General features: G+C 37.5%; 1 protein-coding gene across 8 annotated transcripts in view; it reads right to left on the reverse strand.

Annotated features, from left to right (window-relative positions):
* The window catches only part of LOC122800909 (hepatitis A virus cellular receptor 1-like), a 327,925-nt gene that overhangs the window by 30,117 nt on the left and 277,568 nt on the right, over positions 1 to 20,240 (reverse strand). For all 8 annotated transcript variants that reach the window (XM_044070261.1, XM_044070254.1, XM_044070257.1 and 5 more), the window contains one exon: positions 6,895 to 6,951. In XM_044070261.1, the coding sequence (XP_043926196.1) occupies positions 6,895 to 6,951 (57 nt within the window). The remainder of the gene's footprint in view (positions 1 to 6,894; positions 6,952 to 20,240) is intronic.

The raw sequence follows: 20,240 nt of genomic DNA on the forward strand, positions 1-20,240 counted from the left end.
GCATTAAAACTATCCAGAGGACCTGTCCACAAAATGAAAATGTAATCTACAAAATGCCTATACAAACTCACAAATTCATAAAACTGATTGGCAGTCAGTACTTGTTTACATTCCCAGTAGGCTAAAACAAAGTTGGGATAGCTGTTGGCACATGCTGTGCCCATGGCCATGCCAACATTTTGCAGATAATATTGATTCCCAAAGATAAATACATTGTTGTCAAGAATTAGTTCTAACAAGGTGCAAGCACTATCTACCTTACTAGTGGTAAAGTCAAGAGTTAGATACAATCTGATATTCTCAATACCAATATCATCTGGTATTATTGTAAAAAGAGAGTTCACATCAAGGGTCACTAAACAAATACTGCTGACATCCCTATTAACATTTGACCATTGGTATAAATCTTTGAGAAATTCTTTCTTATCACACGGTACAGTTGGTATCATATCCAAGACAGGTCGCAGTGTCTTCTCAACATAAATGGAGAATGGCTCCATAGCCCAACCTTTAGAAGATACAACTGGATGCATTGGGGGTTTCTTCTGATCCTTGTGGATCTTAGAGAGACCATAAATTATTGGTATTGTTGGATTTTCCACATAGAAGTATTCAAAATGGTCTCTCATGATAAGTCCTATCATCAATAGATCATGTAAAAAATTGTATTCTATCAATCAACCCATCTACTATAGATAGATTAATATGAATATAAATATTATCAGATAGCAAATCAGACATACTCTCTTAATAAAACTGACTGTCCATAACCACTCTGGGCGTATCTCGATATGTGATGCTTCATGTAGTTGTCTTAGTACAATCTGTTCATCGTGAGATTAGTTATAAATTGAATGTCTATGTCTTTTATTCAGAGATTCAAAAATCTCAGTTTCACAAATGCTAACAAATGCCTCCAAGAGCGGATGTATGTTTGGAGTAAACGTACTTGGTTCCTTAAAAATATTTTCCTCTATACTGGGCTCAGGATAACACATAAACAAAGATATATTTCTTGCAAACAATCATAAGTCTAAGAGTACATCTGAAATGTCAGAAGATCTACTGGGGAAAAAGTTCAACTCCCTTTTCAGCAACGAAAGTTATGCTTCACTGAGAACAATAGATGAAATATTGAATATCAGTTGACTGTTTTGTGCTGAGTAGACATCCCTCCTGTTGTCATGATTGATCTATTCGATGTAAACGCCTCTTCCTTGAACAACTCTTGGAGCATTTTCTCAAATGCCCCTTGTCTATAGGTAAAGGGGCTGGAGGAAAAAAGGCGTATTGGATCTCACTGGTTGGGCTGTATGCACAGATGGATTCAAAGATATAGGAGGGACGTTGTTAGTCACATTGTTACTGGATGCACATGCAGGTACTTCAGTGGACTCCACTAGCTCTGCAATAGTGGGAGATGGAATTCAAGTATTCATACCTCTGCTGCGGTCCTCTTTAGGCCAAGAAAAGACATTTCCATTCTAACAATCTCTGAGATCTCATTGCAATTTCTTTATTTTAGTCATCTGTAGTCATTTCTCATAAAGGGCCAAATGGTCATACAGTTCTTCTAACTGTATTTTATAACTGTCTCCTGAAAAGTTGTTTAATATATCTACCTGTATGGCATGTATATCTCTCAATAGAGTCCCTTCCAAAGACTGGAAAAAATCTATTAAAAGATGCATGTAATCAAGCCCAGCTTGCAAGTTAATAGATTGCCACCATTTCAGGAGTTCTGTACATGCAGTACCATATGTGGGTATATTCACTATTCGAAGGTCATGAAGGACAACGTTGTGGTAGATAGATGCTTCAAGATGTAAATGTTGCCATTGCAGCTGTTTATATCTGTATAACTTATTCTCAAGTTCTTTATACTGAATGTTAAAACTCTCTGATAAAACAGGATCAATAACTGTAGAAATATCCTCTAAATCATTGTTTTGTATATTGAATAGAGGGTTAGACTCAACTTACAAAATGTGATCCAAATGATCCATTTTGGAGACACAAGGAACACTAAAATTGTAATCCAACTCCAAATTAGTGCCTTCCACCATGTCCAGTTGCAACCACAAAAAAGAACAACTGAAGGTCAAAGAGTTGCGGATAAGTCAAAGGTCGCATATACCCACAAACAGAGAAAAAGGTTGCAGGCACCGACCACCATGGCTAAACACCACATGTAAATTTATTTATCTGAAAAATAAAAAGGTTAGTGCATTTGCAGCAACAAAGTACTGCTACTTCAGATCATTACAGAACCTAGTAAACCATCTTCTTATCTAGAAATTCAAAAAGAAAATGAACCAATCCATGTTACTAAACATTGACTAACTATCCAATCCGGTACCATAAAAAACAGCATCTTTTACATATTGTAACAATTCTAGAATCACATTAACAACCAATAAAAATATAGGAATTCATCCATACACAAATAAAATTCTATGTTGTCACAAATATACAGTAACAACATGTGTCTAAGGGAGGAACTAACTAACAACCAATAAACAATTGGTGTTCTCTTCAAAGTCCAATAGCAAAACAGCTATAGACACTTTGTTTAAATATACACCCTTCTACATAATTTACTACAGTCAGGTGAAAAGATCATATTGAGAACTGGCACAATGGTTAGTGCTTCGTCCCCACAGCCACAAGGTGCAAGGAGTCTATATTATAACCTCGAACGGGCAGTATGTTGAATACATCTCCGTCGACACATAAACGCCGAACTACAAATTCAGCGAACCACCAAACCATTGAAAATGGAAACATCGAACGCATCACGTCATCAAAAGCCCCATTCAGGTAAGTGAAACCCAACGAAGTAAAACTACATTAACACACTTTTTGCAGGGGGACAATCCCCCCCTGCACCCCCCATGTGGGTGGATGTGCCCCCACCCCCCTACTTAAATATACCAACTTCGAGACCGCACTACAGTGGGGAAAAGGATATATTTCCTCATCCCCACAATCACGCTGCTGGACAACAAACACGTACAATGTTGTCAGTTTCGATGGTTTGGTGGTTTGCTGAACTTGTAGTTCGGCGTTTATGTGTTGACGGAGATATATTCGATATACTGCCCATTCGAGGTAATAACATAGACCTGGTGCAAGGTTCAACACTCTCACAAAGCAACTATTTCCATGGATTTAGCATCAGTTAAAACTCTAACTACATAAAACAACTAAACCAAACTGGAAATTCTTCAGTAGAGTAAAACTAACCCCTATTAATAAAAAAGTAGAAATTCTATATTAAATGTTAAGGTAGATATCTATAAAAATAGACTAAACAAACCATATTGATTGCCTTAAAACTATTACACCTATATAAATAGTACGTAACATACGAGTGTGAAATTATTGCAGATATAAACCATACTCAACCAAATCTCTTACTCCTGTTCAATGTTTTAATGGACGTAGTTTCAAAACTGGCCTAAGAGATATTTTATCATTCAGGCCTAGATATACATGTGCCTGTAATGTCAGACTCCATCTCAATTCCTTTTCTTCTGTCTTACTGTTCACATCACCACCTCTTTTGTTATCAACCAGCAATTCCAACACTAAAAACTTAAATTTGTGGTCCTCACCATAGGTCTGTACAAGTTGTGCTAATATACTAGATTTTTTCTTTTTCCTAATGCCCCCTACATGTAGAGTCAAAGCAGGAATACAGGATAAGGTGAGATAGTCCCTATTCTAACCTAGGGTGGAATACACTGAGAGCTAAGGCTTGTCTAGCTTCCTTACTTAATAGGTTGGCTATTTTATATGAAACTTATAGTTGAGTTAGCATTTTCTTAAGTGTTATGCAATTAGTAAAGTAAAGTAAAGTGATGAGTAAAGAACTGATAGTTTGGAATCAGGACTGATGTTGTGGTATTTCTTGGATTTTGCCATGAAATGTCCATGAAATGTACATTGTGATATTGGAATGATTCTTGAGTCTTTCTGGAATATTGAATAGCATAACACCAGTCTTTGATGTTTTGAGTATAAGTTTGTTTGCAGTTAATCAATTCCACAATGCTTTGCAATCTTGCTGCAATGTTTTTGAAATAGACTATAAATTCTTCCTGACTTAGAAATAACAAAGCCACTTGCATAAAACCTGAGGGAATTCTTATAACAGGTAAATTGAACAAATAAGTGAGAACAAAACAGGCCCTACACTGAGAACTGTGGGATGCCTATGATTATACAAGTTTTGGTATGGGTATTATATCCCAACACTAAAAATGTTCTAACTGAGAAGTATTTTTCAACTAAATATTAACTTCTGTAGAGAAACCACAGTAGTGGGTAGCCCTTCTAATAAACTGTTCTGATAGAAAGTCTCAAAGGTATGTTTTGTGTCCAAGAAGATGTCACTGATTAACAGCCCATTGTCCATGTCTTCATAGATGTGGCTAGAGAGTATATAACAATAAAGGTGCTACAATTAAGGTGGAGCCTTATTGTGTGTTAGTAAGAATGTTATAGTTAATGCATTCCATATTTTGGTCATAGATTACCTATTCAGATTTGGCCATGGAGCAATAGGTTGAGCACCTGCTGCATCTGAAGAGGAAGGGACTTTAGGGAGAGGAAAAATTAGTGCAAGCATAAAACTGTAAAACTGGTGGGTATAGAACATATTGTGAGAATAAGATTATAAATGTAAGTGAGAGGTGTGCTCACTATAGGATTAGCAAGTTTAAGTATTTTAGGAAAAACAGTTGAAAATTCATGATTGTACGTGTTGTCAATTTTAAATCAAAGATCTTTAACTCAAAGCTGATTTTCTTGAAGAAGAAAGCAAACTCTTGTAGATACTTGTGCATTGGGTAGATGGAGTCAATGGCTGGTAATACTTAAATGGTGCAGTGGCACTTAGAAAAGATATAGCATTATCTCTAGTGCTGTTTAGCATCCATCCATCCATCTTCAACCCCTTTTTTCTGTTTTTGTATATGGGGTCAGGGTGTTACTTCTGTAGCGGCAATCATCGCGAGCCAAGTTTTTACACTGCTGGGTGGCTAGCCCTGCCACGATAGTTCATTTGTACTTCTCACTCACGTACACACACACCTACAGCCAAGTTAAAGTGTCCAATCCACCTACTGCATGTTTTTGGAATGTGGAAGGAAACCAGAGCACCCCGAGGAAAAGCACAGGACCACAGGGAGGACATGCAGACTCCACACAGAAGGCACCCCAGCCAAGAATTAAACTGGAGAACCTCTTGCTGTGAGGCGACAATGCTAACCGCTGCACCACTGCGGCCATCACTGTTTAGCATATTCTTATTAAATGAAAATGAAGTAGCTGCTTCTTGTTCTGGAAAGTTTATTGGTGATGATGCTTTTCACTGTTTGCCAAAACTGGTTGGATTGGCCAAAGTGTTTCTGCTTCATCTGTCTATTTTAAGTAGCTTTTAGAGTATGGGCTCTGACTCATACCTCTTTACGTAGGTTTTGAAATTTTAAAAGCTTATTGTTATTGAGTGGGATAGCATTTCAACTTTCACATTTTCCCTGAATATGGTCAATTTTTTTCAAATAATCAGTTAGTCATTAAGTAGTTTTACAGTATCATCTAATCTTTTTCAGTGGAAATAGTTTGTCTTGTATAGTGAATTACAGATTAATCAAAGTGGATAATGCAAATATTGGCATAACTCTCAACTGCTTTGCTCAAGAATTCTGGTTAAAGTCACAAATAATGAACATTGTAAAAGTTACTCTAAACCACTTATAAAGTTAGTAGAACAACAGATTTTTCATCAACATACATTTTCTGAGAAAAGCAAGTATGAAACTCTAGCACCTGGTGTTACTTACTAACTGCAGTTCTCAGTGATTTCCATAAAAAATTATGAGGGGTAGGACACAAATATGGGGCGAGATCAGGGATATTATGTGAAATCATGGACAACCAAGATATATACATGTAGGGTACATACAGCTCTAGATTTGTCTCAAATTAGTCGATTGCAGTTTATTACAGAGAATATTTTCTGACTTATCAAGGATTCATCTTGATAAACTTTCTAGAAGTAGTTTCTTAAGTTAAAGACTAGTAGGACAATGGTCACTTTGAGTAGTGGAAGTATGTGTAGTGTTTCTACCCTGTCTGGAATGTTGGTGAGGATGATATCTATTATGAAGGAATAGTTAGAGAGTAAGTTAGGTCTTGTTCCTTTTGTAACTACCTATATAAGGTTGTAGACAGATATACTGGTGTGAGGTCCTATAGTTATCTGTAGTGTAACAAGCTGGGGCTCATTGGATGTGGCAAGGAATTTTGGAAAGAAGTCATCGTCTTTGTTTTCAAATATTACAACTAAACCCCTTGCCTGTTAATAGGTCTGTTGTTTGTGAGTCTGATGTATTTTCCTGGAAGGGAAGTGAGGAAAAATTGCTTCATTTTTAAACCACGTTTCTGTAACTGCTATCAGTTTGGTATGATAGTGAGAAGTCCAGACTTCAGGTTGTTATAATTTGTTAATAAGGCTGTAAGTATTTAAATAGGCAATTAATAGTCCTTTAAAGTGATGAGAAGAGTAGCAAAACGTGGTGGGGAGACCTGAATTCAGTACTGTATTACCAGCTTGCAGAATAATTACTAATTGTAGCTTAGAGTGTTTACAGATACTGTGTAGTGTTTCTACTAGGAGGGCAGAGTATTGTGGTACATGCTTTTAACATGGTAATAATGGCTGCCTTCTTGAACACACTCACCTTTAAACACAGTGTATACTTGTAATTAATAAAAATGTATTTCACAGCAATTTCTTAAAATTATTTCCAAATATTTATAGCTTTTCAAATTGTACTGAATATATTCTTTCAACAATATTATAAGAACATAAATTTTGTACAATACCTCTAGCTGTGGTTATATTTGGCATCATGACTGAACTTGTAGATGCTATTGTGGTACCTGTTGTTAACACACATAAATTAACAGCAGTTAGTTTTATGCAAAAATTGCAAATGAATTTTCACATCTGTAGCTGCTCTGTAATGTGTCATAATAACAGCATCAATATTACTTATATTAAAATCACAGGCACCACACTTCCCTGGAGCAACTGTGAAAATATTTCTAGTAGGAAAAGAACAAATGTGAAAGTGTTGAATAAGTTTAAGCCTTAAATTAAACACTCAATGAAATAAGTGAAGTTTTTTACAAAGTGATCACAAAGGTCTTCCACACAACACTCTTGTTCTCAAAATTTGTTACAGACTATCAGATAACTTTATTAACATGGATTGGGTTATCTCTGTGATTTGTAGAAAGAACTGCACTCATTAATTCAGCAGGTGTAATATTTTTATGACTGTATGTCTACCTGAGGCAAAACTATGCTGAAATATTTACTTTGTCCACCTGCTCACTGCTGTTATTTCTGTTCTTGGGTAAGTTGTCAACCAATTTTAATGAACAACTGACACAAATGAGTAGCTAACATAAATTCAGAGTGCGCTAAACCCAAAAATGTTGAATAGCAGTCACTGCAAGTACTAAGTGTGAAGTAGCAGATGAATGAATAATGGAATGCTGAAGCAGGTATTAATATATCTTAGCATTACACTGATCTGTTACAAGGAAGAAAAATAAAATAAACAAATGAGTGCTGCTTTGTAGAGTTAGAGATTAAAGCCACTGAAGCATGAACACAACATGATGGGAGTGTTGAAACACTTACCTAAGCAGGTCCTGTATGTAGGATTTTGCAAAGCAGATTGATGGAACATCAGTCCTTCACCTTTTATGATATTTAAAAGTAAGCATTCAAAGCATATAGCATGTTATAGAGGGTAGACATTGTACCTATCATGGGGGTGTCCCTTATGTGTTCTTCAACCTGTCTTTCTTGAATCTTAGTTTGCCTTATATAATATTTTACTTAGGGACATCTAAGTTCATAACCTGCTGCTTTCTGAAAGCAGTTTATATTTCCCTGAGCTTTAAAATAATGACCACTTATATAAAACTCTTGTCTGTTGTCATTTTATGCACAGATAGAACAACTTTTACTCATATTATCACTGTTGTCACACTCATTTTCAGATATATTGGTATATACTACCCAAATCATTCCATTACCAAAGAAGTCTCCACCATCTTGCCTAAATGACTACTGTCTCGTAGCCCTCACCTCCACAATGATGAAGTTCTTTGAAAGGCTGGTCAAGGACACCATAACATCTATGCTGTCTGCTGATCTTGACCATCTGCAGTTTGCTTACCGAGCAAACCGCTCTATGGCAGATGCCATCTCTCTAGCACTCCATCTATCCCTGGAACACCTTGAGAATAAAAACACCTATGCAAAGGTACTATTCCTTGACTTCAGCTCTGCTTTTAACACAGTCATCCCTCTTCATCTGGTAATGAAATTACTCCAACTAGGCATCAACACTCCACTTTGTAACTGGATTCTTGACTTCCTCACAGACAGACATCAGAAAGTGTGTGCAGGAAATAACTCCTTAGATAGCATCACTCTTAACACTGGAGTCTCACAAGGATGTGTACTAAGTCTCTTGCTGTTCACCCTGTTAACACAATTGTACAGCCAGGTACAATACAAACCATTTCATCAATTTTGCTGATGGCACAACAGTGGTGGGCCTCATTAGTAACAATGATGAAACAACGTATAAAGATGAGATGGAACAACTGATTACCTGGTGTGGAAATAACTTAGCACTAAACGTAAACAAGGCAAAAGAGATAATTGTGGACTACAGGAAAAATTGCAAGGAACATGTTCCCCTTACCATCAATGGGAAACAGTCAAAAGAGTGAGAAGCATGAAGTTTCTGGGAGTGCACATCGATGAGGACTTGTCTTGGAACACCATTACCAATGCCATAGTCAAGAAAGCACACCAGAGATTACACTTTTTGAGAAGGCTGAGGAGAGTGAATCTCCCATTGACAGTTCTCACTACCTTCTACAGAGGTACTATAGAAAGCATCCTGATGAACAACCTCGTAGTATGGTATGGAAGCTGCTCTACCTCCAAGCGTAAATCCCTCTAGAGCATGATGAAGACAGCCAAGAGGATAATCAAGACCACCTTACCATCTAGCCATGACTTGTACTTATCCAGATGTCTCAGCAGGGTCAGAGGAATAATTAAAGACTGCAGTCACCCTGTTTAGAGACTGCTCCTGGATCTATCATCTGGAAAGCGCTTCTAAAGCATACATTGCAGAACTATGAGATTCAAGAACAGCTTCTTCCCTAATGTCATCAGGCTGCTGAACTCTATAATAACTATGCTCCATGATGGCCATCTGGGTCAGTAGAAACTATAGTAGCTTGTCTTATAGTGTGCATTAACCTGGTTATCAGTCTCATCTAATGTTTGGTGCAATATTCACCATGAATGTTAACTTAAACGCCATCTAGAGCTGCAGCAATGCAATTAAATAACTCTTCTTTTAGTGCAATACATGTTAAAAATTCGTAAGTTATCCATAGTGCAATACTTTAAGGTCCATAGTGCAATACTCTAATGTTCACACTGCAATACTTAAATGTGTCTTTGTGTGCAAGGATCAATGCAATGTCATGACAAGTAGCTGTGCAATACTAAGGTCTCATGCAAGTAAGTGTTCACTGCAAAAATTGTTAAAATGTGTTTCTAATTATGTGCAGTATTAGTCTGTCTACCTGCATGTCTGTGATGTAATAGCTAGGTGATATATGTGTAAATGTCTTTGAAAATAGTCTATATGTTGTCTGTACATTGAGTCCAGAGACACAGAATTTTGTTCAGTTTTTTCACTTGTGTGATTTCTGAATGACAATAAAGTTTACTTTGACTAAATGGATTCCTATCAGTTGATAGCGTTTTCAGAAACTTGAAATTCATAAGGTCGAGATCATATGATTGAATTTTTGTAAACTCAAAGCTTTTGAATGAGATTGCAGTACAGCGAGGATTGGGAAATTTACCCTTTTCTCCACTGTAGTGCGATCTCGGAATTGGTATATGCAATTTTTGAATGAGAGTGCTGTACAGAGAGGTTTGAGCAATTTACCCTTTTCTTCACTTTAGTGCGATCACGGAGTTGGTGTATATAATTTTTCAGAGGCTATGGGAGAGCTGCCCCCCACATGGGTGGTACAAGGGCCTTACTCTCATGCATAAAAGAAAAAAGTAGATTTTTTTTCGAGTTTTTGGAAACTCGGTCATATGGTTTCACCTGTGTGAATTTCGACTTTCTGAAAACTTGATCATCTGACATAGATCTATATATATATATATATATATATATATATATATATATATATATATATATAGTATTTCAGAGCTCTGAAAATGGATAGTGTTTGAAAACTGACTAAAACACAGAATTAAATAAACAATGCTGATAATCCACTTAACGACTCAGAAATAACAATGGATACTATAAACTTCAAATTAATTTATAGCTGTAGCTTCAGATTCAGAAGAGTTGGTAAAATGTAATAGAATGAAAGCCCACTCAGAATTGATTTAATTAACTATGCACAACACAGAATTAACTTGAAAAGCACAGCAGACTATAAAGCATTGCAACAATAAAATGCTTTTAATTAATAGCTTTAACTTCATAGGTTCATAGGTTCATACTAGGCTCTCTGCCCTGGGGCAATTATAAGCCTAACCCGATTCTGTATGGCTTACGCCACCCCTTGATTTGAGTATACTGTGCCCTTTTTAAGGTTTAGTTTACTGTGTCTCTGTCTAATAGTGACACGGGAGTAATCCCTGGGACAAACCTACGATCCCCCATCCACTTATCGAGATTCTTTTTGAAGAGATTCAGTGAGGTGCTCTGCCTCACATGAACAGGAATTCTATTCCAGAGTGAAGGGAGCCTCTGGGTTATGAACCTGTCCCTCCAGCAAGTTCTATTTATTTCTGTGCTGAGGTTCAAGTCCCTCAAGTGTGTGGCTCTAAGGGATTTAGATGTACTGAGGTGGAGCATGTCCATTAATTATGGATTTGACATAGCTTTGTATGTCAGGCATAGATCACCTCGAAGTAGGCGGTATGCAACTGAGTAGAGCTGGAGTTTTTTTAACCGAGCAGCATATGGCATCTGTTTGAGACCCTTGATCCTCTTGGTGAGATAATTTTGGGGTCTTTCTAATTGCTGCAGGTGTCGGGTAAGGTACATCCCAAAAGGGGCATTATATTCTATGATGGGCCTGATGAGGGATGAATAAAGGGGCACGATTACCTCTCTTGATCTAGATGTGAAACCCTTCGTGATGAGGTGGGCTATGTAGAAGGTCTTTCTAACCACTTTGGCAATGTGGTTTTCAAAGGAGAGATTGCTATCAACTTGGGTCCCCAGGTCCCTAATAACTTTCTCTGTACTTAATGGGTTTCCGCCTATGTGGTAATTTGTGGGCACATTGTTTTTGCCAAAGGGTATGACTATACATTTTTTGGCATTTAGCTTTAAACCATGGCACTGGCACCAGTTATTTGTCTCTGTGAGACCTTTTTGAAGGATGTTTGTATCAGCTGGAGAGTTAATTATGGCGCCCAGTTTGCAGTCGTCTGCGAACCTGGTGAGCCATAGTCCTCCCACGTTTGCCTGTACCTCGGAAAAGTATATACCGAACAAGAGTGGTCCCAGGACAGAACCCTGTGGGATGCCACTTGTGACCGGTTTCGAGTCTGACATGGCTCCAACAACTCTCACTCTGTGGGTTCTGTCTTTGAGCCAGTTTGCGACCCATCTTGTGACATAGGGGTTTATATTTAAGCTGGATAGCTTATCTATGATGCCCGAGTGGGGTATTGTGTCAAATGCCTTTGCAAGGTCCAGATAGGCTGTGTGGACTACCTTCCCTTCATCTATGGCTTTGGTGACTGTTTCAAAGAAGTCAACCAGGTTCAAAAGGCAGGATCTGCCCTTGACAAAGTCAAACTGGGTAGGATCTAGTGTCTGTAGGTCCCCACTGTCTTTGTTTATGAGCTCCATGATGATCCTCTCCATAGCCTTGCAGACTAAGCTAGTCAGGCTTATGGGGCGATAGTTTCCAGGGTCCGTAGAGGCTCCACCTTTGTGGAGCGGGACCACTGTTGCTGTACGCCATTCTGTGGGCACATATCCTGTAGTGAGGCTGAGATTGTATAGCTGTTTTATTTGAGGGATTAGTTCCTCTTGTAGTTCATGTAGGATGCAACCTGGGACACCATCTGGTCCCATGGAAGCAGTGTTTTTTGCTTTGGAGAGGGCAGCCTTCACCCGAGCATCTGAGATGTTTGGGAGGCAGCCCTCTGCCGGGATAGATACTTGCTCTTTTCGGGGGGAGGGGGGGGGTTTGCACTGAACCTGTCTGCCAGCATATTGGCGATGTCTGTGGGTTCAGTGTATTTTTTGTTGTTTAGAATCAACTCAGAACAAGTCTGGGAGTTGCATCCCAGGTTTCTAACATAACTGAAAAAAGCCTTATGATTGTCTTTGGTGTCCTGTGCAATTTTTCTCTCGAAGCTGGCCTTGGAGGATTTTATGAGGGATCGTAATTTTTTGCTAGTACTGATCAGAGATGCCTTCCCTATTAGGGACTTTGCTCTATCATGTAGTAGCTTCCTCCTTCTGTTGTACAGTTTATTTATGGCTGGGGTCCACCAGACTGGACGCCTGCCTTTGGATGATTGGGTCTTGGTTTTGTTTGGGATAGCATGATCCATGCATTCCTGGAGATGTCCGTAGAATGCATTTATATAGGATTCTGTAGTTTCGGCTGTAGTTTCCACTGGCCCTGGGGCCTTGAAGGATTCCACTTCCGTTTTGAGAAGTGAGAAGTTCACTTTTGAGAAGTTTTTCACTGTGGTTTTCTGGGCTAGGGGTGGGGTCGGGATGTGGACATCCAGTGAAATTAATTTATGGTCTGATGTTACCAGTGAGGGATATACTTCTGGTGTGGAGCATAGAGTCCCCATGTTGGTAATGATCAGGTCTAGTATGTTGTCCCCTCTTGTGGGAGTGGTGACTAGTTGTTCCATAGCATTTGAGTTTATAATTTCCAGGAATCTTTGGGCTAAGGTGCTGGGGCTTGAGTAGTGCTTCCAGTCAATGTTTGGGTAGTTGAAGTCACCCAATATAATGGTGTTCAGAGAGATCTTCATGTTCTCCAATGTTTTCAGGAAAGCCGAATGGGATTCCAGACTTTGAGAGGGTGGTCTGTAGGATGCTTTAAACTGAAAAGCAGTCTTGCCCACTGTTAGTTGCACATGGATGGTCTCCGATACTTCGTGCAATGCCACTAACCTGGAGGTGTGGATATCCTTGATAAATACGGAAACTCCCCCTCCTTTTGTGGTTCGGTCCGGGTTTTGGGGCCGAAAAGCATGATATGAGGTATAGCCTGGTAGTGCTGGGGTGCTCTCTGGAGCCTTGAACCAGGTTTCTGTCACTGTACAGATATCGATGTTCTACATACTGAGGAGAGCTTCGAGTGTGTGCATCTTGAGGTTAAGACTTCTGGCGTTTAGCAGCATTACCCTTAGTTTCTTGTTCCTTGTGCTGTCTATGGGGGTGGGTTTGACTTTCCAGCCTTGCCTAAAAAAGGCACTATGGGGGTGGCAAAAGCCTTTGCCAATATCCAAAAGCCCAGTGGTGACAGGTGCAAGCCGTCCCTAGCGAAGCAACATGGCTTGTCGAGCATGTCATCCCAGGCTGACAGACACTGGATCCCCTTTGAATGACACCAAAATTTTAGCCAATTGTTAAAATCGATCATTTTGTCTTTGTACTGTGGCATCATTCTAGGTGAGGGTAAGATGCTGCTCAAGGTCAGGGTCATACCAGCCTGGGCTACATGATCAGAGAGCTCCTCTATGTCTCTTTTCATGTAGTCCAGGGAGGTACGTCTCAGGTCATTCACACCAGCATGTACAATGACCAAGTCATATTTGTATTTGCTTTGGAGTGACCTGACTGCTTGCGTTATGTGTCGGATCCTAGCACCCAACAGGCAGCTCACTGTGACCTTCTCTTTATTCAGCCTGGTGAGCGGGATGTCAGTGTGTCTGACAATAGAGTCACCTATAACAAGAGTATCAGGTGTGTTATTCAGCCTTAAGGGCTGTGGCTGCTTGGCACACTGACTTTGTGGGTTATGTGTTGTGTGTGTTTTGTTTTGAGGTAGCGTTTGCTTGGATGTCTGCTTTGGAGGTCTCTGTTGCTTAGGTAGATTTTTATTTAGAGCCTCCGAGTATGTTTTTGTGTATTTATGTGTTTGGTTCGCTGATGTGGTGGGACTATGTGATACTGGAATTGTGTTGTGTGAGGTTACCTTCTCCTCCTGACTGGTTACACCAGTTTTGAGATGATAGAGCTCAGTCTCCAATTTGGCTAAATAGTTGCATCTCTCACATATATTTGAACCTGTTTGGAGGAGGAGAGGGTTGTCCATGTACATGAGACAGTTGTAACATTGCCTCAAAACTCCCAGATTCACCAACTGGACTGGAGAGGAAACCATTGACTGACCTTTGGACATGCTAGAGTAATAGGGAAACTGAATGTAAGATGGACCAATAGAGGACAAGGTAATCGTAGAGAGTATAAGAGTAAGTAGTGCTTATGGTTTAATAGTGCTAACTTGTAGGATTACTTAATTGGACCAGTGAAGGGCCTTAGAATGAGAATATGGTGTTTAAATTGAGAGATAGAGCAGTTCTAAGGGAAAAAGTGAAGAGCAGACTTTGTGGAGCCAGGAATAGTTTAAACCCAATTAGGCGGCGCTGCCCACTGTTGCGCTATGCTTAAAAATGCACAAAACCGTGCAAAAGAGGGTTTTAAGAGAGGAAGATGAAGGAGTTTTGGAATTGACCCAAAATGGCCAATAAAACTACAGTTTCAAGTCAGTAACCACTCCCACAGGGTCAGGCAGGCTGCTCAATCTTTTTCACTGCCACTGATCAACAGAGAGACTTTCCTTTAGCCCAAGCAAAAATGGCCTCACAGAAACTTACAAACAGTTCAAGAACAGCAAGCCTGTAACTGAACTTTTTTAAATCTCAGAAAAGTGGGAAAAAAGCAAGATTTTTTTTTTGTTTTTTTTTTTTTTCAGAAATAGCAGAGGTTAACAAGTATCAACAAGTTATAACAGTGCAGTAAATGACCCCACACAAGAGTGCTAGGCCAAAGACAGATAAAATGCAAGTTTTGAGAAAAAAACGATTTTAAAAATAAGTGCAAACAGGAAATTCAGTAAACATCTCTAGGTTGTGCTCTAAATACAGTTACTAATGCAGAAATCAAATTTAACAAGCCAGAAAATGTTCAAAATAGGTGGCTATGCAGAAAAACTTAGCAAATAAACAGAGGAAAAATACTTAAAGTCTCAAAAGTGGCTCCTTTCTTCTCTCAGCATTTTCTCCTCTTGGTGGGTGCTTCACCAACAACCAACAAGCCTGAAAAGACGCCAAAACCATGAGGCAACCAGGTTTTAAGAGAGGAAGATGAAGGAGTTTTGGAATTGACCCAGAATGGCCAATAAAACTACAGTTTCAAGTCAGTAACCACTCCCACAGGGGCATGTTTTTCACTGCCACTAATCAACAGAGAGACTTTCCTTTAGCCCAAGCAAAAAATGGCCTCACAGAAACTTACAAACAGTTCAAGAACAGCAAGCCTGTAACTGAACTTTTTTAAATCTCAGAAAAGTGGGAAAAAAGCAAGATTTTTTTGTTTTTTTTGTTTTTTCAGAGATAGCAGAGGTTAACAAGTATCAAGAAGTTATAACAGTGCAGTAAATGACCCCACACAAGAGTGCTAGGCCAAAGACAGATAAAATGCAAGTTTTGAGAAAAAAACGATTTTAAAAATAAGTGCAAAGAGGAAATTCAGTAAACAGCTCTTCGGCACTTCAGATTCAGAACAAACACAAATAGGAACCACAAAATGCTGATTTAAATGGTAACATAAGTGCAATAGCACTTTCCTAGATGTGAAATGGAGTATACAATTTTTTATCTGGTATTTGCTTAAGGAAAGGTTTTCATCTTCCAAGGTTTAAAAACTCCAAAGACTAAGATAACTGACTGTATGCATAATATAAAATACACGGAGTCTGGACATTTATTAAAGCTGTAGTCAAAGTGCTTATTTTCTCAAATTTTGCTGACATTTCCCACTCCCACTTGGTTTAATTACCACAAGCTCTAGTTACAACTAACCCAGCTGGCTAAAGCTGGCTTTTTGTTTTAAGTAAGAAAAGTGATTAAAACACAGAATCAGATGAGTAATACTTAAGTGCTCAGAAAAATAACTGTTTCAAAAGTGATTAAAACACATAATTAGAACAGCATTGCTAATAATCCACTTCAAAGCTAAAAAATAACAATGGATTCTCTAAAACCTAAATCAGTATATAGATATAGCTTCAGATTCTCAAGAGAGCTAGTAAAAATGAATAAAATGAGAGCAGACTCAGAAGTGATTTAAACACCTAGACATAGCACAGAAAAAAAATTGAAACACACTGCAAACTATAAAGGGCTGCAATAATAAAAATGCCTAAAATTAATAGCTTTAACTTCAGGTTCATAAAAAAACAAACACGCAGGAAACACACAAAACAAATTGCAATGGTAGGACAAATGCAGTAGTTTAAATGCACTTCCCTGGATGCAAAATGGAGTCCAAATGCTTTCTCTTGTATTAAATTAAGGAAAGCTTTTCAGCTTCCAAGTTTCCTAGAGTCTATAATCTAAGATGGCAGACTACTCATGTAATGCCTGAAGGCTAGGAAGGACTTAAAGCTCTAGCCAATAGTGTTTATTTTCCCAAATTTGGCAAAGATTTCCAACTCCCACAGTGTTTAATTACTTCAAGGTATAGTTACACCTTATGCAGTTGGCAAAGCTGGCTTTTTAAGTTTAAAAAGAGACTAAAACACAGAATGCTTATAATCCACTTCAGGCTTTTAAAAAATAACAATGGATACTGTTTGAAAAAAAAAATAACTAAAACACATAATTAGATGAGCAATGCTGATAATCCAGTTAAAAAAAAAAAAACAACAATAATGAATACTGTAAAACACAAATTAATTTCTAGGTGTAGATTCAGATTCTGAAGAGAGTTAGATGACAATACAAAAAAATGACATCTCACTCAAACTGATTTAAACACCTAGGAATAGTACAGAAGCAACTTTGAAAGCACTGCAGAAAATAAAGCCCTGTAAATATAAAATGCCTTTAATTAATATCTTTAAAGTTGGATACAAAAACACACAACACAGAATCATTCAAAACTGATTTTAATGGCAAGATAAATACAGTAGTTTAATAATACTTTGCTGGATACAAAATGGAGTCCATATACTTTATTTGGTATTAGCCTAGGGAGAGCTATTTGGCTTCCAAGAGTCCAAACACTAAGATGGCTAACTGCTTGTAAAATATAAAAATGCCATCAGGATGGAAATGGCTAAACAATCTAGTCAATAGTGCTTATTTGCCCAAATTTTACAAAAAACTAAAACTACCATTATAGTAGTTTCAGATTCAAAAGAGAAAAAGTAAAAATATAACAAAAGGAGAACACACACAGAGCCAATACAAACATCTAGGCATAGCATAGAAACTGCTTGAAAAGTACTGCAGAATATATAGCATTGCAGCTTTAAAATGCATTTAATTAATAGTTGCAACTTCAGATAAATAACAAATACAAACACAAACCACACATAACTGATTTAAATGGTAAGATAAGTATATTAGTTTAAATGTACTTCTCCAGATACAAAATAGAGACTAAATGGTTTGTATTAGCTTAATGAAAGTTTTCTAGCTTCCAAGCTTCTAACAGCCCAGAGACTAAGATGGCAGACGGCTTGTTTAATATAAAATACCAGGAGGCTGGGAATGGCCTAAAGCTCTTGCCAATAGTGCTTATTTTAACAAATTTTGCAGAAAGGTCCCACTCCCACTGGGTTTAAATACCACAAGCTCTATTTACAACTCACACAGGTTACCAAAACTGGCTTTTTGTTTTAAGTTTGACATGTGACTAAAACACAGAATTAGATGAGCAATGTTGATAATTTACTTCAGAGCTCAAAAAAAAAAAAAAAAACCGGATACTGTGAAACCAAAATCAATTTATAGCTGTATCTTCAGAATCAGAAGAGACAGAGTAAAATGCAATAAATGAGAGCTCATTCAGAACTGATTTAAACACAGCTTAGAAACAACTTGAAAAGCACTGTAGACTCTAAAGCATTGCAACTATAAACAATGCCTTCAATAAATAGTTTTAAGTTCAGATTCAGTACAAACTCAAACAGTAACCACACAAAACCAATTGAAATGATAATGCAGGTGCAGGAGTTCACATTTACTCCCCACATGTAAAATGGAGTCCACATCCATTGTTTTGTAATAGTGTAATGAGGGCTTTTCAGCTTCCAAGTTCACAATAGTCCAAACAGTAAGATGACTGACTAGTTTTGAATGATAGAATACCAGGGGGCTGGAAATGGCTTAAAGCTCTAGCCAATAGTACTTATTCTCCCAAATTTTGCAGAAATTTCAAGCTACCATTGTATTTAAATACTACAGACTCTGGTAACAACTCACACAGCTGGCCAAAGACAGCTTTTTCTTTTAAGTTTGAAAAGTGACTAAAATACAGAATTGTATGAGTAATGCTGATAATCCATTTAAGAACTCAGAAAAAATACTAGATACTGTAAAACTGAAATGAATTTATTGCTGTAATTTCAGATTCAGAAGACAGATAGTAAAATGCAGTAAAATGAGAACCCATTTAGCAGAAATAACATTAAAAGCACTACAGATTCTAAAGCATTGCAAGTGAAAAAAATGGCTTCAATTAATAGCTTGATTTTTAGATTCATAACAAGCACAAATAAGAACCACGTAAAATGGTTTTAAATGGTAAGACAAGTGCAGTAGTTTACATTTACTTCCTAGATGTAAAATGGAGTCCACATCGTTTGTTTTGTATTAGCTTAATGAGAGATTTTCAGCTTCCCAGTTTCCAATGCTTTTAAGTATGAAAAGTGAGTCAAAAACACAGAATTAAATTATCAGTTTTGAATAATCCACTTAAGAGCTCAGTAAAAAAAAAAAACACTGGATACTGTAAAACCCAAATCAATTAATAACTATATCTTCAGATTCAGAAGAGAAATAGTAAAATGAAATAAAATGAAAGCCCACTAAGAAATGATTTAAACCCCTAGGCACAGCAGAGAAACTATTTGAAAAGTATTGCCGCTATAAGAAATGCCTTCAATTAATAGCTTTATGTTCAAATTCTTAAGAAGCACAAACAAGTATCCCACACAAAGCTGATTTATCCACACAAAAATGATTTAAATGAGGATGTATGGAAGCTTGGAAACAAAGCATTTGGATGACATTTTACATCCAGGGAAGCACATTTAAACTATTTTAAAATGCAACACTTTAGTTACCATTAAATTCAGTTTCATTCCAGTTTTTCTTTGTTCTGAATCTGATGTTAATGCTAATAACTGAATACTTTGTTATAGTTGCAATACTTTATAGTCTACAGTGTTTTTCAAGTGGTTTCTGTCCTGTGTCTAGGTTAATAAATGAGCGCAGTGTGGGCTCTCATTTTATTGCATTTCTACTATCTGTTTTCTCAATCTGGAACCACCAGCTGTAAACTGATTTGTGTTGTCCAGTGTCCATTGTAATTTTTCTGAACTCTTAAGTGGATTATTAAGATTTCTTATGACATTATGTGTTTTAGTCACTTCTCAAACAGTATCCCACTGTTATTTGTCTAAGCTCTTAAATAGACTATGAGCACTGCTTACCTAATTCTGTGTTTAGTCACTTTTTAAACTTAAACAAAAAGTCAGCTTGAGACTGCTGTGTGAGTTGTAACTAAAGCTTGTGGTATTTAAAAGTAGACCTCTGGTATTTTACATTACACAAACAGTCAATCACCTTAGTGCTGGGAGACTTGCAACCTTGAAACAAAGCATTTGGATTATATTTTGCATCTAGGAAAGTACAATTAAATTACATTTAAAATGCTACACAGCATTGTGTTGTTCTTGTTTGTGTTTGTTTTAATTCTGAAGTTAAAGCTATTAATTGAAATCATTTTGCTGGTACCTTTTCACTTTTGGCTAGGTGTCTAGATGTTTAGGTCAGTTCTGAGAGACTCTCATTTTTTTGCATTTTTACTATC

The sequence above is a fragment of the Protopterus annectens genome, chromosome 4.part1 (assembly GCF_019279795.1).
Source record: "Protopterus annectens isolate FY-2018-M chromosome 4.part1, PAN1.0, whole genome shotgun sequence".
NCBI lineage: Eukaryota > Metazoa > Chordata > Ceratodontiformes > Protopteridae > Protopterus > Protopterus annectens.